Source organism: Sorex araneus, chromosome 8, assembly GCF_027595985.1.
Source record: "Sorex araneus isolate mSorAra2 chromosome 8, mSorAra2.pri, whole genome shotgun sequence".
NCBI classification, from domain to species: Eukaryota; Metazoa; Chordata; class Mammalia; order Eulipotyphla; family Soricidae; genus Sorex; species Sorex araneus.
In genome coordinates this window covers 49,979,238-50,007,040 of record NC_073309.1, presented here as the reverse complement: position 1 = coordinate 50,007,040, position 27,803 = coordinate 49,979,238, and the positions used below count along the sequence as shown (strand labels likewise).

Below are 27,803 nucleotides of genomic sequence, written 5' to 3'. Positions count from 1 at the left end.
CAAGCCTCACTAAGGCCAGCAAGTGCCCAATAGCAAAGCTACGGCCCTGGTCCTGGGTCCTGGGTCTTGGGGGCAGGAACAGCAAATGTGCTGTCACTGACCTGGCAAGCTACATGTCAGGGCACTGACAAGCTCTCCACAACCTGCTCATTCCAGTAATTACTGTTTGGACAAAGATAACTCAGGCTATTTCCCTAACATCCTTACAACTTAAAAAGTGGCCAGTAACAGCTATCTAAGATTCTGTTTCCTTTACCAAGGAGCACGTGCCTGCGTGCACACACAAGAAGGAGAGGGAGAGAGAGAGAGAGATTTACACTAGAGTTGCTTTTGAAAACCATGATCATTGGGACCAGAGAGTACACAGGAATTAAGGTGCTTGCCTTACACGTATGTGGCCAACCTGGTTGCTTCCTGGATACAGTGCAGTCCTCAAGTACTGCAGGTAGCAACCCCAGAGCAGAGAGCCAGGAGTAGACCTGCAGCATGGCCGGACATAGCCCCCAAACACAACAGAACAGAGCTCACTGAGACCCTACTCCCACATCACCATCCCCGAGACAAGTCTGACCTTAGTGTTCCTTCGAAGGCTGCGGAGAATGTTCCTCCTCCTGGGGTCCTCATCAGTCTCGTAAGGAATGACGGCGCTGTCCCCCTTGAAGCCCTGGGAGGCCTGGTCCTCCTCTTTCTTCCGGATGGGCCCCAGCTCGTCGTCACTGCCCACGCTGAAGCTGGTCCGGTAACTAGCAAACCTCCCGAGCCGGCTGCATCTCGTCCTGTACAGCACGGGCTTGCTCACGATGGAGACCTTGCGACCGCGCTCCAGGGAGCTGGTATCCATCTCACTGTCGGAACCGTTCCCACTGCCGTTGGACTGGGCCTTGTTGATATTCCGAATGGTGATGATCTTACCCTGGGTGCTGTCGTGGGGCACTGAGTAGATGTTTTCTTCTTCGTTCCGAGGCTTGACCACCGCATCGATGGGCTCAGCGTAGTCGGAAGGATCGAAGCCATCGGGAGGGAGCCAGGTGCTGGATGACACTGACTTCCTCTGGCCCTCTCGGTGGCCTTGGTCTAGGTAGGAGAGGTCCCCCTTGGTGATATCAAAATGGACGGGAGGCTTTGGTCTGACTGGTGGAGGTACTTTGTTGTTGAGTTTGCTCTCGAAGCTGCTCACGAGGAAAGACAGCCCGTCGTTGCCCTCCAGCTCCATGGAGAGCTTCGAGTGGTCTTTGCACAGGGACGGCAGGGATGCGTCTTCCCGGAACAGGCTGTAAGAAGGGGGCTCAAGGTCCTCCTCCGAGTCCTGCAGGTTCGAGTTACAGAGGGGTGAGCCAGCGCGGGGTGAGTTGAACACTTCCTCGGCAGTGCTGCAAGCCTCGGCAACATTGTCGTACATGTGCGCCGCCTCAATGATGTTCTTCTTGTCCACCACGTCCTTGAAGAAGGGGTGGAAGAGCTCTAGCCGATGCTGGGGCTGGCTACAGGGGATGCTCGTGAACCGCCCGTCGATCTCCTGCGCGATCTCCTCCCCCTCACTCAGCTGCTCCCGGCTGAGGTCATTGTCGAGGACGTCAAGAGCCCCGCCCGTGAGGGCCACCAGCTGCACAGGGATGATGTCCTGCACCTCACACAGAAAGGCACGTAGCATAGCCAGAGAGGCCTTTCGTTTGGCAGAGTAAAAAACAATGTACCCGTGGACCAGCCGGCTCTTCCGAATGCTGAACGAGGAATGGTACGAAAGGACTGACAGTTCAATGCGCTTCCGGTGCGGCCCGACGGGCAGTTCAAGTAACACGGAGTTGTGGCTTCCGCACTGGGCTGACTGACAGGTCTGAGACTGAAGGACTGGGGAGAGGATGTCATCGGCACTGGAAGGGTCCCCGCACATCAGACACATAACGATCCGCAGGTCCACATCCGCTAGGTCCTTGATGCTCGCTGTGGAACTGACCAAGTTTAAGTTCCGCTTGGAGTCCAGGAGGCCTTTCAGCACTTGGCTGATCTGCTTCTCGTTGATATTGCGGCCATAACTGATGCCAGCGGAAGCTGGGTCCAGGAAGACGCACTGCAGCTTGCTGGCAATCTGCTGGCCTTGCTGGATCAGGCTGTGCAGAGTCTCACCACTGGGGTCGCCTCTCTTGTTCACCAAAATCAACGTCAGGGGGAGATGGACCAAGTGGTTCTCTCGCCGACCCAGGGTGGACTCCCGGCTCTTCTCGATGCTCTCCACCACGTAGGACAGCGACTCCTTGGAGTTGTAAAGGCAGAGGCAGCCGTGGGGCTGGAAGGTCGGGGTCTGGAAGGAGTTCACGGGGAGCCGGACATTGCCCTCGATGGGCCTCAGTGAGAGCTCATACATTTTCCCATCGATCACATACTTGTCATCATTTGTGCAGAGTGCTCGAATCTCATTGGCCAACTCTCGAGCGAGGCCGTCTTTGCCCAGGATGACCAGATTGATCCGATCGATGTTGGAGTCAGAGAGGGAGTTCTTCTGATTCCGGTCGGAGGGGCGGATGAACCGGGAGCTGATCAGATGCTCAATCTTGGCATCCACGCAGGCGGGGCAGCTGGGGCACGTCTCCTTCGTGGGGTGGTACACAAAGTGGATGTGCTTCAGGATGAGGGCGTCCCGCTCTGCCTGGAGCTTCTGCAGTGCTTTAAAGCGTTGTTCCTCCCCTAGGACATCCTGGATGACTCCCATCTTCTCCTTGCTGGGCTTCGCGTCCAGCTCGAGCTCATAGAACAGCTCTGAGTACTCCAGAAGCAGCTCCTGGAACTCCTCCTTTGCCTTGTCAATGATCTGTTTCTGGTGTTTGCCGTAGATGTCCATGTAGACGGACTCTTCCAGCCACTGGTAGAAGTCCTCGTTCATGATGAAGCTGCGGGCCTCCTCCCAGGGCTTGCCGGGTGTGATGAAGGGCGAGGTCTCCAGGTTCTCCTTGAACGCCCTCCGCATCTCTGCCCGCTTCCTCTCATTGCGCAGCTTCTCCAGGTGGCTCTCGAACAGCTGCTCGGCGGGTGCTGTATCCATCAGGTCAAAGGGGACACGCTCATTCTCCATGTTGTCGATGTGGCTCGTGGCATCCCATGGGGTCTCCTCCAGCACCACGAACCACTTCAGGAAGTCAGGCTTGGTTTCCAGCAGCTTCTTGGCTTTGCTGCAGCTCAGGTGGTCGATCTCCTCAAGGCTGGGGATCAGCGCCTCGAAGGCCAGTGGCAGGGCAGCCAGGTAGAGCTTCCGCCTGCGCTCAATGTGCTCGTGCTTCAGGCGCTGGACGTGTTGCAGGAAGAGTTTCTTGGCCTTCGGGGTGCCCTCCAGGTAGACATAGTCCTGATACTCGGGGGAGGCCTGCATCTTGCGGCTGACGCTCGCCCAGTTCTCGTTGTGGCTCTTCACAATGCGGCTCACCAGCCACTCATATTTGTCTTTGGCCGTGGCAATCTGCTGGCTCTGCTGCTTGAGGGCCTCGAAGTACGGGATGATCTTCGTCTTCCCCCGGCTCTTGTCGATGAGCTGCACCAAGGTGCCAAAAGCCAAATCCACATTCACGTTGGACCGGGCCGAGGTCTCCACGACCTGGAGGTTCTTTTTGCTTAAGGCAAAAGTGTGTGCGTCGCGAATGTACCGCTCCACGCCCTCATCACACTTGGTCAGGACCACCACGATGGGCTTCTTGGTTTTTGCAAGCTGATTGTAGAGGTTGGAGACGAACTTGAGCTGGTCGTCGAAGCTCCGGTTCATGCCCCGACTGACGTCGATGCCCAGGAGGAAGCCATCGATCAGCAGCTTCCCATCCGGCATCTGCTTCTGCTCAAAGTCCTGCTCCAGCCCCAGCTGGTCAGTGCAAAAGTACATGAGTTTCTCGGCCGACGCGAGCTTGGTCGCGGCAGCGCGCTTGATGTAGGGCTGCAGGGCTGTGCTGCGGTGCGGCTGGAAGGTCTGGTCGTCAATGAACTCAGTCTGCTCCACCACATGCATCTTACACTCCACACAGTCCTCCAGGGAGCGGCCAACTTCGCCCCAGTAGAGGAAATGGTCATTATTGACCACCCGCCCCCCGAAGTCACTGGTGCTGAGCACCGAGGTGTGGTCCAGGTGGAACTCATCGGCACTTGGGCGCACAAAACGGTTGCACAGACACGACTTCCCAATGCCACACTGGCCCTTCTCCTTCTCGGTCCCGGACAAGCCCACCACGCTGATGTTGTAGGTGGGGATGCGGACATCTTGCTTTCTTGCCATCATCATTGTCGACACATCCTGCCACAGTCGGCCACGTCCGGGATCAGACTCGTGTTCCCAAGGGGCCCCACCGGCTTGCTGACACCATCAGTGGGGGCCGGCTGCCCATAGTGTAGCTTCACTAGGACGGGGTCAGTTCTGGCCACTTCTCATCGCCAGAGAGCCAACATTTCTTCCTAGATAGAGAGGGAAAAGAAAAACCCATCAGCACCATCATTTCAAAATGCAATCCTCATCACTGAGCCGTAGGAAAACCGAGTTTATTACTCAACAGTATTTAAGAGCAATAAACATCCAATGTCACAGGCCTTATGCTGAGTGGAGACATGAGTAAATAAGATCAACGGGCACGGTCACTCAGAGAGGTGCAAATAGCACCGGATGGAGGGAGACAGGTGACTGAGAAGATGGGGCGCTTAAGGCAAGTGGCTGGAAGAATGCCAGCAGCACCGAGGACACATGCCCAGCTCCCCTTCCGTGGTGATGTGAGCATCAGAGCGACAAAGTTAAGCAAAGGACTAGAGCCTATGGGCCAGAGAGAGCTCCTATCTGCACATGGCTGACCTGTGTTTAGCCCCCATACCACATGTGGTTCCCTGAGTACCACCACAAATGATCCCTGAAGATAGAACCAGGAATCAAGTCTGAGCATCACCAGTGTGTGCCCCCGCCCCCAAACAAAAAAAGAACAAAAAAAAGAATTAAGAGTCCAGGGCAAAAAGCTGAGCCCTCAGCACTACTCTGCCTTTGGGCACCTAAGCTGAGGCTTTACCTTGTGGCCACTCAGTGATCCAAAGGGCAGGAGGAAAGACCAGAGACCACACAGCAAAGATGCTGGACCGCACTTCAGGTGACAAAAGAAGTGAGATTCTCCTGGAGGCCCTGACATCACTGCACTTGACATTCCAACCAAGCACATGGACACTCGACAGACTCTAGGTGAATGAGGCTCCAAGGGGCCATGCGCTGTGGTCTGAAAGGTCCACCAAGGTCAGGAGAGCTGAGAATGGCGACATCAGCAGTCCTGACAGTGGGCTGGGCACACCATGACTCAGAGCCATTAGCAGGCTCTAGACCATTCTGTACCCAGGGTAGGCTGGGAGGGTCATCAGTGGCATCAGAGATCAATAGTCAACTCTGGACTATGAACAGGGGATGAGATAAAGGGATTCTGGCAGTCAAGGGCTCGGCAAGAGCACACGGGCTGCAGCCATACAGGTGGTTTGATTCCCAGCATGAACATGACACTGCCGGACTCTGGGCAGGGTCTATTCCTGACTGTGTGCAGGAATGTCCCTGGTAGTCCTGGGGGTCCACATGTGGTGCTGGGATCAAACGGGGATCAACTGCACTGGAGGGCAAGTACATCACCCGTTGTACAATCTCTCCTGCCCCTGGACCATTTTCCAAGGAAGAATCCTAAGGACTGACAACCCTTGCCTCCCAAGAACCTAATGGCGGGCCCCTAAATAGCAAAAGGGAATGGAGGGAGCGGCCCAATCCTTCCCCATCCCCTAGTTCTTCAGGTGAGCCTGAGAAAATTCCACAGACCTGTGAATGCCACAGCGTGTCCCCCCTGCCCCCCCCCCGAACATGCTGGCAAGAGCAAGTATCTGCCTGTCAGTGTGTGGAGCATTCAGCCAGGTTCACTCCAAGCCATGCAGGGGTTCAGGTATGCCAGCGCCTGACCAACCAGGAAGAGGTGAGGAGGAGGCTGAAGGAGGCCAAGGTTGCATTCTCTCTCCAGCAACCTCTCCTCCCAGGGTCTGGGAGGAATCACAACCACCTACTCGATGAAGTTGAAATGCAACTTGGTGATAGGGCTCCCTCGTTCAGAGACTGCTGGCTGTCATTATTGGCAGGTGGGTTCATTACAGTCTTCTTCAAAAAGTAGAAAAACTACGTCACCAAAATCACAGGGAAACAAAACACCAACCTGCTCCTGAACCTCATCAAAGAAATGTGCAGTCACTGAGCACCCAGGCTTAGGGGCCCCTTGAACAGCATGACCGTCCATTGAGCTCACTGCCTCAGCGCTGGGTATCAGGAAAGGCCAAAACAGAGCCACACAAACAGGCGGGTGGTTGCTTCCAACCCAGAATGCAGCCAGTCGGCTGGCACAGTCAATGCTGTGCGACATGAAATTCGCCTGGCACAAGAGCGGTTAATGCTTGGCCACCTGGGCACTTCCCACTTGTTAGAAACCAAACAGGTTCCCTGACAAACGAACGGGTGCTCCTGTTACCCCCGCTGCTCTTTGATGTCTGGGTAATGCAGTTTTACTAGCTCCTCAATTGGGGCTGAATTACATGGTAAACAAAGACTGTTAGAAATCTAAAGATGCCTCAGACATTTGGTTAGAGGAAATAACCCCAAGTGCTTGGTCACAAGCACGTTCAACTGTTCTGCAAGGTAGGTGGGGAGGAATGAGCTGAGTCACACAGTGACGAGCTGGAGACCACAGCGAGAGAGAAAGTCGAAGGTGGGGCACACCCAAGACTGCGGCGCCTTCCAAGAGCGGGGCTGACAGCAACCAGGAGACTTAAACAGCAAGCTCTGGGGTCCATGCTGGCCAGCCAATTTTGACCCTTTCAGAAGTGAGGCGTGAGACCAGGGGTGAGGAAACTAGCATCTGGAGCAGTGACCCTTTCATCTCTGACTTGGCAGAGTTTTTGAAGGAAAAATACAGAAACACAGAAACAAATTTTATGCCGTGTCAACTACTTCATAAAGGGAAAAACATTCGAGGGGATTTGCCATCACTTCTCACAAACACAGAATGCACTAGAACAGAATGCAAGCACCTGAGGGCTTTGAGAATCAGCCGCCAGACTGCCAGGGCTGCCCCCATGATCTGACCGAGACACAGCATCCTGCCACCGCTGGAAGAGGCCATCTGCTCGGCATGCAAGACACAAGACACTCCAAGACGGCACAGGGATCTGTTGGGACGCAGCCTTGCTGGGACTAGAGCATTCCCTCTGCACAGATGTCACTGTGTATTTCCCTCCCTGTCCAACCCCCCTTCCTGGCCCCCACCCGAGAGGAAATGTTGCGAGGCTCTGGGCTCATGATAGCCAACACACAATTCTCCCCAGGAGCCAGCGCTAAGACCGGCCTCCTGACCTCTCATAAGCCTGATCCACAAAGTCTGAAAACACGTTCAGTTTCGGGCCACCAGGGACACGGAACCAATGGCATGACACTATGATGATTATGTAAGCATATAGCAAGAAAATAGGACGATGTTTGCAAGGAATCGTTAAATAATCTTTTCAGAATCCCAACAGGACCACAGAATGAAAGTACGCATGGTAACTGAGAGCTAAGAGCTTTGCCCAACTCTCCCTACTACCTCCTACTACCTAACACCTCATGTTTCTACATGGGTTCTGGAAGCGATGAATGACCATCCGCGGCTGGTTAAAATGTTTTCTGGACAGAAAAGAATAGTAAAAGGAGCAGTTGTGACTGGGAAACACTCCCCATAATAGAGAAATTTCCAGAGGAATTATTTTCCAAATAGGTCAGAAGACCAAGACAGAAGCTCTGTTAAGGACAGACTACTCTCCACAGTGACTCCTGAAACTGGCGGCCCCGGGAGCACATGTCACAAACCATGTAACATATCTCTGTGTAATGTAAAGTTCACCCTGGTTGCATTTCTGGGGCAAAAAGGGTCCTGAATGGAAAAAGCTTCCTTGCCCTAGTCTACAGAACAGCTGAATTTAAACAATCTGTAAACTGACAACAATTTCATATTATTAAGTGACGCTCAAAGGGCTGGAGTGCATACCTTGCACGGGGCATCTGAAACTTTTTTTCCCACTAATGACCCCTTACCTGCACTCTTTCTCCAGCCCCACAAATTTATTTTAAAGCAAATCTTACATGACCCCCACAGTTTGGTACTGCACTTGCCCTGCAATTAAACAGAATTTAAAAGGGCACCAAAATCTAATGTATAGGACGCAGCACACTGACTCAGGAGGTTGGGACCAGATGACTCAGCAGGTCTCATTTTGTTTCGGTCTCTGAACACTCTTTTTGGGGGTAGGGGGACACACCCAGCAGTGTCTGGAGATTAAGGGACCATATGGGGATGGAACCCAAGTCGGACACGGACAAGGCAAACACCCTCTCTGCTGTACTATCTCACTCTCTTAGCGAGCAGCTAAGACAGATTCTCGGACAGTTCATGTACCATTTTTTGCAAATGTCCCTTTCAATGCCTCTTGATTAATTTTCCTCTAATCCTTGGCAAAGGAACCTCTGGATTCCGGGGTAGAAAAAAACAGAACTATGTTCCTTGTTCCTTCTTTGGGGGGTGGGGGGGTGGGGATAGACGGGGTGGGGAGGATGGGGCCAGGGACAGGATCCAAGGGCCTCATACCTGAGAAGCATGTGTTGCGCACAGAACTCCGCCAGCCCGCACTGCCCTCTGCCAGCCCAGCTGCCCGCACCGACAGCAGCAAGCACCCTGCTACTCACCAGACACAGCTCCCGTGCTCCAGGGCTTACAGGTCTCTAAGGCCCATCCCAAAGACACAAAATTTCTAAGCCAATTATTCACAGGATGAAATCAAATTCCCCTGATGAATGAAGGGGGCTGCTTTTCTGCCAAAGTCCTTCCTTAAACCTGATCCCCAGCCGCTTCCCTCCGGGGGCGAGGGGAGCTCTGGGCCAGCTCTAATCAAGCCATCTGAGCAGAGCAGCTAGAGACAAAGGCAGAACCCAAGGCGGAAAACCCTTTCTCACTGAGGCAGCAGAATTGCTCAGGATTACCTATATTAAGAAACACAACAACAAAACAGGATTTCTGATAAGCTGTAAGAATATTCCATGCTGAAGGAAATGCGAAACCAGGGCCAATTCAAACCTGAAGGCCCTGTCCTGAGCCTGAGTACCAGTGGCCCAGGGAGCTGAGATGCTGGGCAAACCCACAGCCAGCCACAGCCGAGCCACATGCCCGTACCTCCCAGTGCTCGAACCCATCCACACTGGACTCGGAAGTGCTGGGCGAGTCCCTTGCTGTCATCACAGCACTTCTCTCTGAGCACTGATGACCTGGTCTGTTTCTAACTTCTCAGCGGAAAAACTCATCCTTGGGGCCCAAGCGAGAGCATAGCAGGTAAAGCACTTGCCTTGTATGTGGCTGACCCAGGTTCAATTCTGGGCACCCCATAGAGTCTCCCGAGCCCTGCCAGAAGTAAACCCCTGAGCTCCACTGGGTATGCCCCAAAACACTTATAAAAAGAAAAATTCCCTCTCTTGAAAAGGCAGCTCTATGAAAAATGCTGAGAATATGCAGGAAAAACAGGCTCCACACAGCCTGTAGTACTTGTGGACAGAGGCCCGAGCTGAGCCACAGGCATCTCCGCCCACTGGGGAAAGTGAGGCTGCCCAGCAGTGCGTCTGACAATTCTGCTCCCCTGGTGGCATTGAGATGACAAGAGAATGGCGGCCCGTAATTTCCAATTATTTCTCACTCCTCGTTTGCATTGTTCTATAAAATGCCAGGCCTAACATGAGCTACTGAAAGTAGTAAAACTTTTACCACAGCATAAACGCTTAAGAGAAAAGAACATATGATTGTCTTTTACTTAATTACCTCTAATAATGAAAATGGTGTCACAGAAACAAAACAGAACCCACTTTAACACCCAGAACATGTCAGTGGGAAAGAATCTAGAACCAGAGCATAAAGAACTTTCAGGATTTACATAAGCAAAATCGATACTCAAATTCATCTTCTCCATTTCCACATTTACATACTCGACTTGATTCAAATGAATTTAAACACAGAGACATACGAGATGAGGAAAAATGAACAGCTATAAGGCTGACTACGGGAGGGGCTAGGAATCAGCCCCAAATCAGACCTTCCGGGCCAAACTAGTATTTGAAAATCTGCTAATCAAGGGGAATTACTGTGATCTTTATCTAGAGATGAACATATAACAAACTGGATTTTCTGAATGAAAAGTTGACATGTGTAGGCACTATTTATGACAAGCACGAAAAACATTTCTTGTTCAAATATTTATCACTTTAATATTTGGAGAGAAAAAATGTATTGGTTCCTACTCCAAGATAAGGCCAGAATCACACAAGCAGAACTCCTATTCTACCTTTTTTTGGGGGGTGATGGGGGGTGGTCTGGGGTGAGAACCAGCTATGCCTACGACTTAATTAATGGCCCTATGCTTAGGGATCACTCTGACTACAGTTGGTTAAGAGGGTACAATTCTGAGCAATGAAGACATGTGCTTGCACCGCTAACCAAGGGAGCGAGGGTTTGCTTCTGGGGGCACAGTGAGCCCAAATGGAAGCAGCCATTCTCTGAGGCCATGCGGAAGGCTGAGGATTCATCTGACCTCCCAGCCTTAAAACAGAACATATATAACGGGCTTATTTTATACATCGGGGTGCCACTTTTTTTTTTCTTTTTGGGCCAGACCCAGCGATGCACAGGGGTTACTCCTGGCTCTGCACTCAGGAGTTACTCCTGGCGGTGCTCAGGGGACCATATGGGATGCTGGGAATCGAACCTGGGTCGGCCGCATGCAAGGCAAATGCCCTACCTGCTGTACTATTGCTCCAGCCTCCAGGGTGCCACATTTTAAGTGATTTATATATTAGTTCAGAAAACATTATATTGGGTCAGAGATATAATACAGGGGAGGCACTTACTTGCCTTGTACATACCAACCCAACCAGGTTTCAATCCCTGCCACTGCATAGGGGTTCCCAAATCCTGCCAGGAGTGATCCCTAAGTACAGAGCCAGGAGTGATACAAAATCCAAGCAATAGAAGTACAACGGGTAGGGCCTTTGCCTTACATGCAGTCAACATGGGTTTAAGCCCTAGCACCAAATATGGTCCCCTGAGCCCATCATGAGTGATCCCTGAGAGCCAAGAACAACCCCTGAATACTGCCTGGTGTGGCCCAAGATCCAACAAACCAACCAACAAAAAAAATCAGCTTCCAATCTGTCCCCCACTCTGTCCCCTCCTCAATCAAGGCCCTCCCAGACTGGGGACCATTGGACAGAGGGTGAACCGAGTTCAGCCAGTAAGAGGTGGCTTGAGCTGATCCAGAGTCCTCTCGCTTATTACCCTGCATCTCAGCTCTGTCTCCCCACCGCGCAGAAGGGCATCCATCTGCAGGGCCTATCATACTCTGGGGTCTTCGAGACCAAGAATGACTGGTGCAGTCTCTGCTGCAGTCCACACACTCCCTATTGCATGCCTCACCGTGAGAACAAGAGCATGCAGGCAGGACAGCTGAGGCACAGTGGGCAGGGGAATGACGTCCCCAGGAGCCCCAGAGCTGCAGAGTGAGCAGCACTGATGATGAACAAAGACTCCAGGCCAGCACTTCCTTCACAGGCTGCCACCCGCGGCCCCACTGTGTCCCTGTGAGGGGAGGCTGCCACGGGGAAAGGGAAGAGAAGTCAGCTGCAACTCAGAAGAAAACGGGCCCATCTGAAAATGATCCCTGGGGTTTCCCTGGAGAGTAAGAGCTGAAAGAACTGGCAATGTCCAGTGGGGCCCATGTGAGCCATGCATGGGAGACAGATTCCACAGACACAAGGACGCTCCGGGCCAGAGAGCAGCTAACGGAGCTGAAGCCCAAACAGTGACGTGGAAGGTCTGGGTGTGAAAAGGCCCCTTGGTCCAGTAAGTATCCCTTCATACAGCACGCGCCCCCTGCCCCCCACCATGAGCATGCACCACACCTTCCTGCAACCTCCAAATCTGTCACCCATATCAATATCAACTGCGAAGTGGGTAAGCATGTCCTCTTGGGGAGCTCAAAACTAGCCCCTGTGATCCTCTAAGGAACTTAATCGCATGTTTCTGTGTGTGCGCGTGTGACTTCAGGGATTACTGTGTGTGGTGGTGGTGTGTATGTGCAGAGGGGGAGGTGTACAAGGCTTCACACCAGCAAGGCATGTTCTCTAACCACTGAGCTCTATTCCACAAGTGACCTCTGCTCTCAGACGCTCCCTCCATGATATTCTCTCAGTAGCCACCTGACCAACTGTCCCTTCCAGAGGGGACCAGAGGAGTAACTGAGTTGCACCAGCGTTCCTTCGAAAGCCCTGGGCTGGTGATGAGTGAGTCATGGCGTATCTTGGGCCTGGCCCACTCTCCCGTGACTGCAGCTCCACCCTGGCCTCATACAGTTGGCTGCAGTTCAGGGAGCCGCGGCACAGAGTTCAAGAGATCAAACCCATGTTCCCCTGTCATGGCCACGCACCATCCTCCACTCTAGTGCGCAGCCCGGCCCGGGGCCTGCTGAAGGCTCCACTGACCCCGCTGGTCACTCCCCAGAAGCACGCAGCTCTGGAGCTATTTCACGGCAACTTCGCTTCAGCGAGTCTAATGACCCACGTCCAACAAGCAAGTGCTGCCAGTTTCTACTCACTTCACAAAGGACGGGACAGGAAAGTGCACCTTCACTGTAAAAACTTATCAGCAGGGCCTGGAGCAACAGCACAGCAGGGATGGTGCTTGATCTGCATGCAGTGGACCTGAGTTGAGTGCCCAGCACCCCCATACAGTCCCCTGAGTCCCCCTATGAGTGATCCCTCAGCACAGGGCCAGGACCAAGCCCTAAGAACTGCCAGTGTGGCCCAAAAACCAATAAATCTAAAACTGTAAGGGAAAAGGAACAGAGCTAGCACAAGGCAAGGCACTGCCCCACATGTAGACCACCCTGTTTTGAGCCCAGCATATGGCCCCCCAGCGCCCCCAGGGGTCACTCCTGAGCAGAGCTGGAAATAGCCCCTTAGAACCTTTGGGCAGACCCCAAAACAAAACCAATGAAACAAAGGGGAAGGGAACCAAGAGAGAAAACTTAAGTGCAGCCAAAATGATTACAGTCTGCATAAGAAAAAGCATCTGGGGGGTGAACTAAGGGGAAATCAAAGTAGCCTCTTCACTTCCACATACCTGCCCAGTTCCTCAGACCACTCACCTGCCCCACCCCCTCGCCCCTGCTGCAGTCAGTTATTTTGCTCAGAGTAAGAAACTTCTGCTTAGAAACCCACTGGGTGAGCTGTCAGGGGCTTGATTCTACCGCCCAGCACACACCCAGCCCTCCCAACCTCGAGCACGGTGCAGGTGTCAGCATGTCGACTCACACAACTGGTTCGTACCCAGACATCCCGTCACACACACAGGCCCTGCTCCAGGACCGTCACATCACGGGTCACACACAGATATACATATTCTCCCAAGCTGCCCATGACCCAGAAAGGAATTGCACCCAAGAGGGCTGCTCAGAGCCATAGTATGAGGGAAGGGTGTGTGCCCGGCACACTGCCAGCTCGGGCTGGATCCCTGGCACCCCAAAGGGTTTCCTAACCCTACCACCAGTGATGATCCTTGAATGCAGAGCCAGGAATAAGACCTTGGTTGGGTGTGGCCTCAAACCTCCCTTGAACACCCTTTGCCCCGCAAAAAAATAAAATCACACCCAACAGAATAAGGCAAGATCTTTCTACTGCTGCTGATTACAGTGGGTAGGGCATTTGCCTTGCATCCCATTTGGTCCCCTGAGCACCGCCAGGAGTAATTCCTGAGTACAGAGCCAGGAGTGACCCCTAAACATCGCCAGATGTGACCCAAAAAGTCCCCCCCCCCACAAAAAATTTTTATTGTTGCTGGTTTTGGTGTTTTTTTTTTTTTAATTATTAATGGAGGGGGGATTTTAGTCTTTGATTCTACTTATACCCCAACCATCTTATTTAAAACATCAAATAGGGGACTGGAGTGATAGCACAGCGGGTAGGGTATTTGCCTTGCACGTGGCCGACCCGGGTTTGATTCCCAGGATCCCATATGGTCCCCTGAGCACTGCCAGGAGTAATTCCTGAGTGCATGAGGCAGGAGTAACCTCTGTGTATCGCCAGGTGTGACCCAAAAAGAAAAACAAACAAACAAAAAAATCAAATAGTGTGGGCCACTTCAAAAGTCGTGATTAAAATAAGGATCATGGCTGGCTGTGGTGAGAGAGGTCCAAAAAGCTGGGGATAGAGGACAAAGATGTGACTTAAGGCTAAAGTGGACGCCTGGCGTGCAGGAGCCTGGGTCTGGTCCTCCTGGGCACTGCAAAGAAACAGGGGAAGAAAAATTCCTAGGCTAATGAGCTCCACTCAACCAGTTCAATCATGACCACTTGAAGCCTCAGGAGCCATCAAAGAGTGACTGCAGCTGAAAGCCGTGGGTCCACATTCCGCAGCAACAGAGCAGAGCCCAGGCCTGGATGGGATCCCCTCGGCCTGTTCCGGGTCCACCACAGCTCCATGGAATCTGATGGAGTCCTCAGCATGCCCTGTCCTCACACAGTGAGCTCAATTTCATGAGGAGTCAGGCTGTCATGGGGGCTTTCTCCTAATTAAAGGCCATCTGTGCTAAGAACTTAAAAATAATAACACTACCAATATCCAGGCCAGAACCCCAGGAATGCCAAGAATGCTAAGTACCTGCTAGTCCTCCAAAGCAACCTTTGCCAAGGGCTGCCCTGCCCTGTCAGGAGACAGAAACAAGCCCTGGGCAAAGCAAAGGGCACCGGAAAGATCACACTGCCACCAAGTCACCAGAACCAGCCAGAGCTCTCCAGGGCGAAGCACCAGGATAAATAAGCTCAAAGTAGCAAGGTCAAGTAGCAAAGATCAAAGTTTCAAAAGTCACTAACCGCGCCAGCAAGTTATTCCATGGACCCTGGGGAAGGTGATAGTCCTGTCCTGTTAGTTGGGGTGTAGCCAAGCAGTCTGGACAGTTGCCCAAATTAGGTTGGCGGGGCCAGGGAGGCGCCAGCAGACACACGTGAGTCAAGATGCAGCAGGCAGGTTCCTGGGGTTATCAGGAGGTAGGAAGGGGTAGGGAGTACTGAGTGCACGCAGGTCTGAGCCCACCGAAACGGTGCAGTACCTGCCCCTGGATGTCCTGAGCCACTGCACAGCAGAGTACAGGCCTGCTGCTGCCAGAAAATGGCCATAGCCCCACACCCTTCCAAACACTGCCTGCCTGCAGTGCTCGGGCAGCCATGCATGATGGCACGCAGAGCCTGCTCTCGGGCCCGAGGAACACTCTCACCCACTCCTGGTCTTTCTTTCCTCTTTTCGCTTGAGGGAGTCACACATAGTGGTGCTCAGGTTAGCTCCGGGGAATGTATGTGGTGCCAGGGATTGAACCCAGGTCAGTGCATGCAAGGCAAAAGCTCTGCCCACTGTACTGGCTCTCTTGTTTTTTTTTTTTTTTTTTTGCCTTTTGGGTCACACCTGACAATGCACAGGGGTTACTCCTGGCTCTGCACTCAGGAATTACTCCTGGTGGTGCTCAGGGGACCATATGGGATGCTGGGATTTGAACCCGGGTCGGCCGCATGTAAGGCAAACGCCCTACCCGCTATGCTATCGCTCCAGTCCCCTGTACTGGCTCTCTGAACCCCATCTCCTCCCCCCTGTGTTTCTAAGAAACTACCTCCAGTCATGCCTGGGAGTCACCAGGGCTATCACGTGGTATAGGGGACCAAACTTAAAACCTCATACACACCAGGCATGAGCTTGAATATTTGAGTTCTCTGGCCCTACAAATTACCTTTACACTTAAAAGATCTGGTCATGGCCACCTCCACTCCAACCTTCAATTTGCACTTCTACTAAAACCCCAAATTCCTACCATGAAGCTGAGCCCCAATGTGAGCTCATCACTCCATTCTACCTTTTTCTCACTAGCCACTACTGCCTTCTTCCGGTCCCTTGGAAAGCCTCAGTCCTTTGTTCTACTATTCATCAAACAGGGACAGAGTTTCTGAACTGTATGTGTCGGCAATGCAGCAGGGACTGGGCATATGGCAACAAGCAAAGAAGAGAAATATCTTTGCCCTCCCATTCTAGCAAGGAAAGAAGCCATGACAAAGCACATCCCTTTAGACTACGAAACAGCACAGAGGAAGTAAGCCGCAGAGTGCAGGGAGAGAGGTAAGAAGCCCATGGGAATGAAGGGCAGGTGAGTACCTGGGTAGAGGTGAGCAAAGGGACAAACCTCATGTTCTGAAGTCTGTCCTGGGGACATGACGTACATCGCGAAGTGACTAAACCCTTTGTTGTGTTTTGGAACTTTCCAAAAGTTCCCATCAGAAAAACAAACATATGATGAAGGTGACAGATGTCAGTCACACATATCGGAATCACTCTGCAACAATACAAACATTAAATCACACATATCTCTATGTGCCAATGCCATCTCGATCTGAAGCCCAACAAGCGGGTCAGAGATACGGAACAGGAGTAAGGTGCTTGCCTTGCACACTGCCAACCTGGTTGGATTTCTGGCACCACCTATGGGCCCCCAGGCACAGTGTCTCCAGAACAAAGCCAGAAATAGCCCCTGAGTACCACCAAGTATGGTCCAAAAATAACTAAAAATAAATAAAGCTTTTAGATTTATATGGAGGTGGAGGGGCTTGAGCCACATGTAGCGGTGCTTGGGCTCGCTCCTGGCCCTGCACCCAGGGATCACTCTTGGCGATGTTCTGAGGACCACCTGGGGTGTGCTGAGGATCGAATCCAACCAACAGGAGCCACCCCTGACAAGTTCAAGGCCCGAGTGCGTAAGCACAGCCAGTAGCATAGTTGCATGATCTCTGGCTACTACAACAGAGGCAACAAGGGAAAGGATGAGGGAATTATTACTGGAAGGATTCACACCTGGTGATGCTCAAGGCTCATTCCTGGTTCTATTCTCAGGGCTCACTTCTGGTTAGCTCGGGGAGACCATACGGAGTGCCAGGATCAAACCTGGGTTGCCACATGCAAGGCAAGCTCCCTGCCCACAGTACTATTTCTCCTGGCCCCGGAAAATTAATTGTAAAAGGGGTCAGAGAAAGTTAGGACCTGAGTTCAATCCCCGGCACCAAATTTCTGGGTGTGCCCCCTACGGCTCCCAGCACTGCAGGGTGTAGGCAGCACTGCTCCTGGGACCTCAGCTGTGAGTCATCTGGTGTGGATGGCCGCGAACTGCCGAGAGAGCCCCCAGGCTCTCTGAGCACAGTGGGGCCCAGGGTTGAGAGGCACCTGTCCTACACAGCCAACAGGGACCTGGCAGCCTCCAACCCCACTGCATCAAAGGCCTGTTTGGACAAGTGTTATCAGGAATGGTCCCAGACCCCTGAGCACTGCCAGGGAGACCAAAACATGAGACAGAGAGTCAGACATAGCACGTAACTGTCAGAAAGCCTCAGAGAGGTAAAAACACAAAAAATTAACAACAAAGACCTTTCAGGGACCATAATCAACACGAAGAAAATGATCAGAAAACCTTAATTCTTTGTCCCACTGGGTTGCCCTCTCCTGCTGTGCCAGAAGACTGGTCCTGAGGATGAGGGTTCAAGTGCAGCTCCTTCCCCCCACACCACCAAAGACCCCCTTAGGCCATGAAATGCTCATGAGCAAAGGCAAGAAACTTTCTTTGCTCTCATGTTCTAGCAAGGAAAGAAATCATGACAAAGCTCATCACTTTAGACCAGGAAACAGCACAGAAATATGAGGAAATCAAAATGGGGGCAAGAGTTAAAGAAAAGGGGCTGGAGCAATAGCACAGCGGGTAGGGCGTTTGCCTTGCACACGGCTGACCCGGGTTCGATTCCCAGCATCCCATATGGTCCCCTGAGCACCACCAGGGGTGATTCCTGAGTGCAGAGCCAGGAGTAACCCCTGTGCATTGCCAGGTGTGACCCAAAAAGAAAAAAAAAAGAGTTAAAAAAGAAGATGAAATATAAGATAGCAAAAGAATGATAGCTGTACTTTTTTCATTTATTAATATTTTATTTTACCAAGCTCCTGGAAGCGTGTGGCCACTTTGTGGCTGTGTGACATCTTTTTTTGCCTAGTTCTCCGTCTGGGAGAACCTGGCAAGCTACCGAGAGCTTCCTGCCCACATGGGAGAGCCTCACAAACTCCCCATGGCGTATTCATATGCCAAAACCAGTAACAATGATGGGTCTCATTCCCCTGACCCTGAAAGAGCCTCCAATGTGGCACCATTGGAATGGACGAGTAAAGAGAGGCTTCTAAAATCTCAGGGCTAAGATGAATGGAGACGTTACTGAGACCGCTCGAGAAATTCGATGATCAACAGGATGATGATGATGAATATTTTATTTTATTATCATTATTAATGTCCTGGTCCTAAGACTTTCTCTCCTTCAGGTATGGGACATTAACATTAAAAAAATGAACAATATTTATTTATTGTGGGCTTGGGGGCCTTAGTCTCTCCCGGGCCAGAGCATGTACTCGGGACCATGTCCATCCCCCAATTCCAACCTGCCCTCCCCTCCCCTGTTTTCCCTTCTCCCTCTCTTTTGGTAAGAACTCCATGCCCCAGACAAACCGTTTCCTGAACAGCCTGGGCAACGGTGCCACCTGCTCCCACATGGGCACAGCCCCGGGCACCTGTCCGCCTGTGCCCTGCTCCAGAGTGCAACTCTGCTCACCCACGCAGTCACAGCCCTGGGCCCCTGCGTGATCTTCTGTGACCTCAGGACTCAGAGCTGGTGAACTCCACTTCCCAGACTCCTGGGCCAGTAGCCACACTGGATCCAGCCAACGGCTAGTGATGAGATGGCAGGAAGCAGGCTACAAGGCTCCATACCAGCCCTAGGCCAGGCACGGCGGCAGGCATATGCACATGCCAGTGGGGTGCTGGCCACCTGCGCTGGGCTGTGACACCAACCTTAAAGAGGAGCAGCAGTCCCTGCTTCCCTCTGCTCCCCTGCCACCCTCTCATCCTCTGAGCTTCCAAGCACCTCCAGCTCCTCTCACAAACCCCTGGCCCGAGAGCCTCCCTCCTTCAGGTGCCACAGCATTTCTCCTTTCCAAACCGGGCCACTGATGGAACCAACAGGACATGAGGAGGAAATAAAAATGGGGTATCACCTAAGAAGGAAGATGGAATGTCAGATGGCAAAATGATAGCTAGAATTCTTTTGATTTACTGTTGGTCTGGGGACCAGTTCTTTTGAAAACCTGTGAAACAGAATCCTAGAAAATGTTTCCCTAGGTAAATTCTAATGTGACTTTTCAGTTCTAAATTTCTGAATGCCAGTCTGGCTGTGTACCTACCTGTTCACTCAAAGTACTGTCTAGGCCTGAGTGATAGGACATGGATTTGGTCCCCAACACACCATAGAGTCCCCTAAGCCCACCAGGAGTGATCCCTGAGTGCACAGCCAGAAATAAGGCTTGAGTACTGCCAGGTGTGGACACACACACACAAAAAAACAAAATAAAAACACAATAATAAAATACAGCCTAGCTATACAACTATATGGGGGAAGGGGAGGAGCTTGGACCAAATCCCACACTGATACAGACCAACCCTGATGATGCTCAGGGGGGTCCTCACCTCTTCTAGGGTCCCACCCCACAGTGCTAGGGATAGAATCCGGCTTCCCGCATCCAAAGCCTACACTCTAGCCACTTCCTCAATTCTGAGAGCCAAGTCTGCACCTCTGGGTTTTTGTGGAAAAGGGAGAGGCCTTGGGCCTGGAGCGATAGCACAGCGGGTAGGGCGTCTGCTTTGCACGCGGTCAACCCGGGTTCAATTCCCAGCATCCCATATGGTTCCCTGAGCACCACCAAGAGTGATTCCTGAGTGCATGAGCCAGGAGTAACCCCTGTGCATTGCCAGGTGTGACCCAAAAAGCAAAAAAAAAAAAAAAAAAGGGAGAGGCCTTCTGTGTACTTTCCCCTATGACTCCTCCCTACCCCCTGCGCCCAGGTGATGACCAGTAGAAACTTGAAACTCCTGCTGTCGAAAGCACCATGAACACCCATCTCGAAGCACAGCATGGAGGAATCCCAAGGCCTCTCAGCCCTGGAGGACAGCCTCTGAGGAGAGGGGGAGAGTGGCGCAGGTGAGCCAGGATTCCTGCCTCCGAGGTGCCATGGCCACCTGGCACCTGGCAAGCTAGCTCCACGCTCCTGAGAGGGCTAGGCTGGTGGGCTCCAGATCTTGCTTTGAAACTGGGACAAACCATAACAGCCATGGCTCAGGGGCGTGAAGGAGGCCATGGAGAGCAGAGTGGACGGTCAGCTCCTGCCTGCTCCAAGCCCACTCAGGTACAGGACATGCCGGTGCCTAGCACGGAGCCACTGCCCCGGCCCGACAGCTGGGACACTGTCCTTAAGTTCATTCTATCAATTCAGGAGGAGGACAGACATGGAGCCAGACGAAGCCTGGGAGCCTAACTTTTTTAAGCAAAGTAAAAACTGCTAACCTTGGAGGTCAACAATTCTTCAAACCAGTAGATTTCAAGCTTTTAACACTTGATGTCCAGCAGCAGTCCACAGGCCACTCACTGCCTACGCCCTCCTGCCCCCCCCCCCAATGGCCCCTCAGCACCGGGGATCTACTGACCATGTTTCCCATGAAGAGAAGATGCAAACTCTCCGTTCTCCCAGCCCAACGTGGGGCCAACTGACCGGTCTGGACTTACTTTCCACATCACTGTCCTACCCTGAACTCAACAAACGTGAACGCTGTATCAGTCAGAACCCTTTCAATGACTGGCCTGTGCCCACTTCTCACTGCCCTACCCTAGGAAACCATGTCCCCCAGCCCCACTAGCATTTCTGAAATAACAGTCCTGACTGAAAACCTTCCAGAGGCAACTTCTGCTAATATAAGATCTACTGAATGCTACAGAGATTTAAAAAAAAAGTTCCCAATGCCTAGGAGGAAACAAAAATGTGCCTCGGAAAATAATTTCATCCTTCTCTGATAATGAAGTGGGCACTTCAGGTCTAATGTGGATCTGTCTTAAGGGGGGGGAGGGCACTCTGGCCCCATGCACAACACACCAGCAGAGGCTCTCACATGCCATGCACACTCACACCCGGCGGCTGTTGCTCTGGGGAGATGCACAGCCACAGACCATCACCCGCCCAGCCAGAGAGCCCCAATGCATGACTCACCTTCCATCAGTACCCTCATACAACCAGCAGGTTCTACTGAGTGAAAACCCCATTTTACAGGAGGAACCAGACCCAGAAAAGTCAGTGAGGGCACCAGAGTTCCCCAGCTCCGAATCCCTCTCAGTGACCACCTCAGAGGCTTACGTACTGGGCTACACCTCGAGCAGCTCCACTGCAAGGACAAGTGTGCACATATAGCGTGAGGCTCCAGCTTCCTGGAGAGAACTTAACGGGTCATGGGGACCCACATACTTTCATCAGTCCCTTAACTACCTAGAGGCAAATGTGAACCCCACACTTCACTGCCCCGGAGCCCGGGGTGCAATCACACAGCAGCCTCAGATAGAGCCTGAGGTCAGAGGGGCTCCAGCCACCCACCCACCACAGGTATTTCCCTGCCACAGTTTGAGCCAACCAGAAATCTGATGAAAAATGAAAACCTGGAAACCTCACTAATTGGCAATTAGTAAGTATCCTGGCAGTTGTCTGAGCAATAAAATATGAGGAAATGATGACTTGCACCTTTCTTTAGTTCTGAAGCTGCAAGTTTACAGGGAGAAAAAACGCTTTCAGTCTTGCTCTTCAATGAAGCCTGCTGAGGGTGGACCCAAGCATTAGTAGAGGGGCAGGTGCTGGCAGCTGGGTTTGGTCCCCAGTATCCGGTATGTCCCTCAAGTCCGCCAGGAGTGATCCCTGAGTGCAGAACCATGAATTAGACCTGAGCACTGCCAGGTGTGAACCCAAAACAAACAACACAACGTAGTCCTTTGGGGGACATGGACGAGGTTCAGCACTGGTGTGTGTGTGAAACCGGGCTGTCTCCTCGGTAGAGAGCCGAGCTGGAGCTCTGCCCGCTACTCACATCACCTGTGTGGCCCAAACAAAAGCAAACCTAACCTCAGAGCCAGAATATCACTTTAGCGGTCATTTTTCATAAATTTGTCCAATCTAAGGGCAGCCTGACTTCATCCAGGAGCTTCCAAACTGTGCAAAGATAATCTTTCTTGAGTCCGCTAGCCATGGATTGCACACTAATTGCATCACTTGCTCTTTGTTTGAGGGCACAGGGGTCAATTGTAAGAGCAAGAGGTTGTGCTTAAAAATACTCAGCCTAACCACAAGTTGGAAACACCTGGGAAACAAGTACTCCCTGAATCTCTGATTAAAATTTACAAAAAATAATCAACTCAAATCAGTAGAGAAGTCTGATTTTCCTCAACACACACCCTCTACCAACCAAAAACTAAGAACTTAAGAGCTCATCAATTTTCAACTTTTATTCTTTTTTTGCTTTTGGGGATACACCCGGCAGTGCTTAGGGGTTCCTCCTGTCTCTGTACTCAGGAATTACTCTTTGCATTGCTCAGGGGACCCTATGGGGTGCCAGGGATTGAACCCAGGTCGGCCACAAGTAAAGTAAGCCCCCTCCCCACCATAGGATCTCTCCAGCCCCTCAGTATGTTCTATTTGGAAAAGCGGTCTCGGTGTTACCTTACCAGAGTGCTCAACTGCAGAATCAAGGGCACAGTTGTGGCCCGGACCCGCACACCTGTCAGTTAGCCAATCCTTTCTGTTTGGGGAACACAGCTCTTGATACGCCAGTGTTCTTCCAAGCAGGGCATCGTACGCTTCCCCAGCACACCAAGCCTGCACCCCAGCCCCATGAACAATCTCGCTCAATCAGCCAAGTCTTCAGCTGTGGGTCATCAAGGAGTTCCTTAACAAGCTCCAAAAAATGCCAATCCTCTCCCGCAAAATCATGCACAAAATTTAAGAATCCCAGACTTAGAAACTTTGCCCCTACCTACTGGTTTTTGTTTTGTTTTCTCCACAATCTGGGGGGCCACACCCAGAGTATTTGGGGCTTTCTCCTGGTTCTGCACTCAGAGTTCACTCCTGGAGGTGCTGAGGGACCATGTGGGTGTTGGGGATGAACCCCGGTCAATAGTGTGGTAGGCCAGGGCCCTCCCTGCTGTACTGTCTGTCACTCTGGTCCCTCTGGTTTTTGTTCGCGATGACTAGACCACTTGCCTCTTTCTGAAAGATTCAGCCACTGTGTCTAGAAGCAATGAGAACTATGAAGATCCATTCTCCACATTCAGGCTGCTCTCAGAGCGCCACACTGACCACTGTTAGAGCACAAAATTCAGGCACTTTCCCACCTGCTGCCAATACGCAGCACCCCCTCACAGGCCCATACGGAGGAGACAGAAGCCACAGGGCAGAGGGCATAGCTGGGTCTGGAACTCAGAAGTCCTGACTCTAGAAGCCCAGCTCGACTGCCTCCCAGAAGAGGAGACCTTGTCACCATATTGATCATGGGGAGAGATCAAAAGTCGTTGCCATTTCCTACTAATAAGTCAACAGGCAGGTCCAAGGGTCTGGGACAGCCCCACACCCCCTTGGAATATGCCGTAAATAGCTGCTGAGCGGTGAAGGGCAAAGGGAACCACGCAGCTCGGTGCGCAGGCTGAGGACCAGGACTTCAATTTCTGTAAGGGCACCGTGCAGAAAATGTGTCCAAGTTGGGGCCCTGATAACTGCCAGGTTTCAACCGGACCTCTTCAGCTTAGCAAAGGTCCCAAGCCCTGCAAGGGCTACACCTGCCAATGAGAGGATCACCACACCTCAACAAGGGGATGAGATCAATCAGCGCGACAAGTCAGGACACCTCGCCCACACGGCTCCTGCACACGCACGCCCTGGCCCTGCGACACTGTCGAAAGGCCACTCCAAGAGCTGTTCCCGTAAGACTACGTCTTTTACCTCCCCGGGGCCAGGAATTGAACCCAGGTCTGACGTATGCAAGACAAGTGCCTCAGCACCGAGCCACACCTGACCCGCCCTGAGCAAATGCTGAGCTGAACTGTGCTTCTTTTGTGTCAGGCCCAGGGTTTGGACTCACGGCTTCACATACAAGACAAGTGCTCTAGAGGGCTGGCATCACAGGACAGCTGGGAAGGCGCTTGCCTTGCATGCGCCCAACCCAGGTTCAATTCCTGGCACAACACAAGGTACCCCCAGCACTGCCGGGAGTGAGCCTGAGCAGAGCCAGGAGTAAGTCCTGAGCACTGCAGGTGTGACCCCCTCCCCAAAGAAAAAGACAAGCAGTCTCTTGCTGAGCATGCTCCCAACTATCATTTTAAAACATTTATATTACTTATACAACATACAAATGATTATTGGGGGGCTGGAGCAATAGCACAGCGGGTAGGGCGCTTGCCTTGCACGCGGCCAACCCAGGCTGACCCAGGTTCGAATCCCAGCATCCCATATGGTCCCCTGAGCACCGCCAGGGGTAATTCCTGAGTGTAGAACCAGGAGTAACCCCTGTGCATTGCTGGGTGTGACCCAAAAAGCAAAAAAAAAAAAAATGATTATTGGGTATCATCAGTACCAACTGTGTATCAACAGAGCAATTCTGTATGTATCATCAAAAGCCTCCTTGGGGCCAGGACCTAGTTATTTTCTTTTTTCCCCCCAACCTTTTTGGGTTTGTTTTATGTTTTTGTTTTTTGGTAGGAGGGAGGGTAGTTTGACCACACATAGAGGTGCTTAGTCACTACTCCTTGTGGTGCTCAGGGGACACTATGAGGTGCCCGGGATAAAACCAGGGTTGGCTGTATGCAAGGCAAGCACTTTAACCCCTCTATTACCTCTCAGGCCCCAGGACCTAGTCATTTTTGTTTTGTTTTGTTTTGGGGCCACACCAAAGTTGTTCCCAGGATTACTCCTGGCAATGCTGGGGGACCATAAGGGGAGCTGAACGAATGGGGGTCAGTTGCTTGCAAGGCAGCCAACTTATCTACTGCACTATCTTGCCAAGACCTAGTCATTTTTACATTTTACATTTTACAGCAGTAACCATTTTCTCAGAATAAAAACTTTTTTTACAAAACAATGGAAGACTAAAGCCTTCAGAGCCAGAATATCAAGATTCCAAACACACGTTGGGGCTGGGAGATACTGCAGCATTAAGGCACATGCCCTGCAATGGCCCAACCCAGGTTCCCTTCCATGGTGCCCCGAGCCTGGCTGGGGGAAACCCTGGGGAACCTCCAGTACCACCATGGAGGCCGGGCAGTGCCTCCTTGGGCCCTTTCATTGAACTACCAGCCTGAGGGCCGAGAATCATAGGTAGGGCGCCCAGTCCTCTAGAAGCACTGCTTGGGAGGCCAGTCCCCACTCCCACCCCCCTCCCCCAGATACTCAATAAACATTTGACACACTCTTCCCTTAAATGTTCATGTAGAGGTTGGGCTGGAGCAATAGTAGGGCATGAAGGGCATTTATTTGCCTTGCACAGAGCCAACCCGGGTTCAACCCCCAGCACCCCATATAGATCTGAGCATCGCTAGGAGAAATTCCTGAGTGCAGAGCCAGGAGAAACCTCTGCACATCACTGAGTGTGACACAAAAAACAAAAAAGAAAATTTTCATGTGGAGCATCAGGGGTGCCTCTAAAATATGCATCAGGGAAAACAAAGCGCAATGCCCAAGAGCAAACAGTGATCAAAGGGTTACAGAGGCCCTAGGTCTCAGTGTAACCCTAAACCCTGGGGTTCTGACCATTCTTGGGTCAGGGGTTCCTTTGAGAATTTCATGAACGCCACAGATCCTCTGTCCGGCAGGAATGAAATCCAGCACACACTCGTGACAGCACCCTGCTCGCCCAGCCACCCTCACCCCTAGGGCCCCACAGACCTGCAAGGTCAAACCAGTGCTAACAAACTGTCTCAGGTCACATGGGTATACCTGGAGGGCACCCGAACTCATCAGCCACTTTGTTTTGTAGAAGCCAACCCCCCGACATGGGGCAACTGAACCCAGAGGAGATGGCTTCAGTATAAGCCAAGTCTCATCATTCCCTGATCGATGTTATTCTGCCCTGCAGGATGGAGAAGGACTTGATAGTACAGCGCGAGGAGGACGTTTGCCCTGCAAGAGGCCAAAAACAGTTCGATCCCCAGTATCCCATAAGGTTTCCCATGCACTGCCAGGAGAAGTAGCCACTGAGCATTGCATGGCCCAAAACCCCAAAAATTTAAAAACTAAGGCAGGATGTTCTACCTGTCCCAACAAGAATGCAAGAAACTCAAAGCAGGAGCTGTACCAGAGCAGCCGAGTTCCCACCTGGTGTCACACACATCCACAGTTACCTGTTGAGCAGTTTCCTGAAGAACAGATTTCAAACAACCCACACACTACCTCTGATGGCAAAAGAAGGTTAGTTTACATAGATGGGTAAAGAAAACATTACATAACCAGAAGATTTTAAAACAAACTGCTTTCCTAAATTGGGCCCTTGGGACCTGAAATGCAAGAACAAGTCTGTTAAAAACCCACATTTTCAGTTCTACCATTCTGGTCTCTCTCTAGAAAATTTTGGTCCCTTCTGAGGGAAGATATGCCCGACAGTGTGGCTGGAGCTAGGGTAGCAGGGAGGGCACTTGCCTTGCGTGGGGGACAATGTGGGCTTGAACCCCGGCCCCCCATATGGTCCCCCAAGCCCTCGGACGTAAGCCCTGAGCATCACTGATGTGCCCACCCCCCAACAAAAACAAAATAGCTCATGCAGTGTTTCCACTTTCCTGCCCCTGCAGGCAGCTGGACTGACCGGGCCGGAGCCCAGTGGCCATCAGACCTTCTATACCTGCATTTAGCCCTTGGCCGCAGCACACTCCCTCCACTAATGCTGAGGCTGTGTGAGGTGCGGCAGGAGTCCCACTTCTTGGAGTCAAGCTCCCTATGAAAGAAACAGCTCCGCAGACACGAGTGACACCCAGACACCCTGGGCACATGCTCCGGGAGAAAATGATGAAAGCTCCTGCCGTAGCTAGAAAGAGAAAGCAGGCCCCTCCCCCACAGAGCATGAGGCGCCAGGCAGGAAGACTCCAGAGACACCCTGGCAAGAGGCTCACCAGTGATGGGCAGGGCACTTTCTGCAAGAGGGAACATCTAGGGGCCAGAGAGCTAGGATAGGGCTGAAGGTGCACTCCCAGTTCGATTCCCAACACCCACAGCCTGGCCAGGAGCAACCCCTGAGCACTGCCACATGTGGCCCAAAAACTAGGAAAAAGAAAAAAGTCCCAGACTGTAAGCAGCGACACCATTGGGATAGCCACAAGTAGACAAGCCACACAGGCAGGCAGGCAGGCACGCAGCGCAAGCACAGGCGCACACACACCAGGCACTAAAAATGAAGTCACTGAAGGTGCTGATCCTACCATGAAGGGAAAAGAAACTCTAGATGACCAGCTCCTGCTCTGTTCTGTTAGCAAGATACCACCCTCCCGCCCCCTCCCCCCAAAATCAGTCTTCTCGAAGACCCCAACCACGCCAAGGAATTCAGCCAAAATCACACAACTTATCCTGAAAACAAAATGCTGGCTGAATCATGTTGAATTGGACGGCTGATTGGAAGGGCTCTAATTGTTAGGAGCCCACAGTACCCCAACTTTCCAGAATGGTCCACTCGGCGCCATACACTTAGGGGATTCAGCTCTCTCCTGAGCTCCCAAATCCCCAACAATCCTGATGAAGGCTGACTGGAAGAAAT

The 27,803-nt window shown here is 52.1% G+C and overlaps 1 protein-coding gene across 1 annotated transcript in view; it reads right to left on the bottom strand.

The window, feature by feature from the left end:
• Nucleotides 1-27,803, bottom strand: part of ARHGAP35 (Rho GTPase activating protein 35) — an 87,312-nt gene that overhangs the window by 45,055 nt on the left and 14,454 nt on the right. Inside the window, exon 2 of the mRNA XM_055146367.1 lies at nt 572-4,425. Coding sequence (XP_055002342.1) covers nt 572-4,255 — 3,684 coding nt within the window. The 5' untranslated portion in view covers nt 4,256-4,425. The remainder of the gene's footprint in view (nt 1-571; nt 4,426-27,803) is intronic.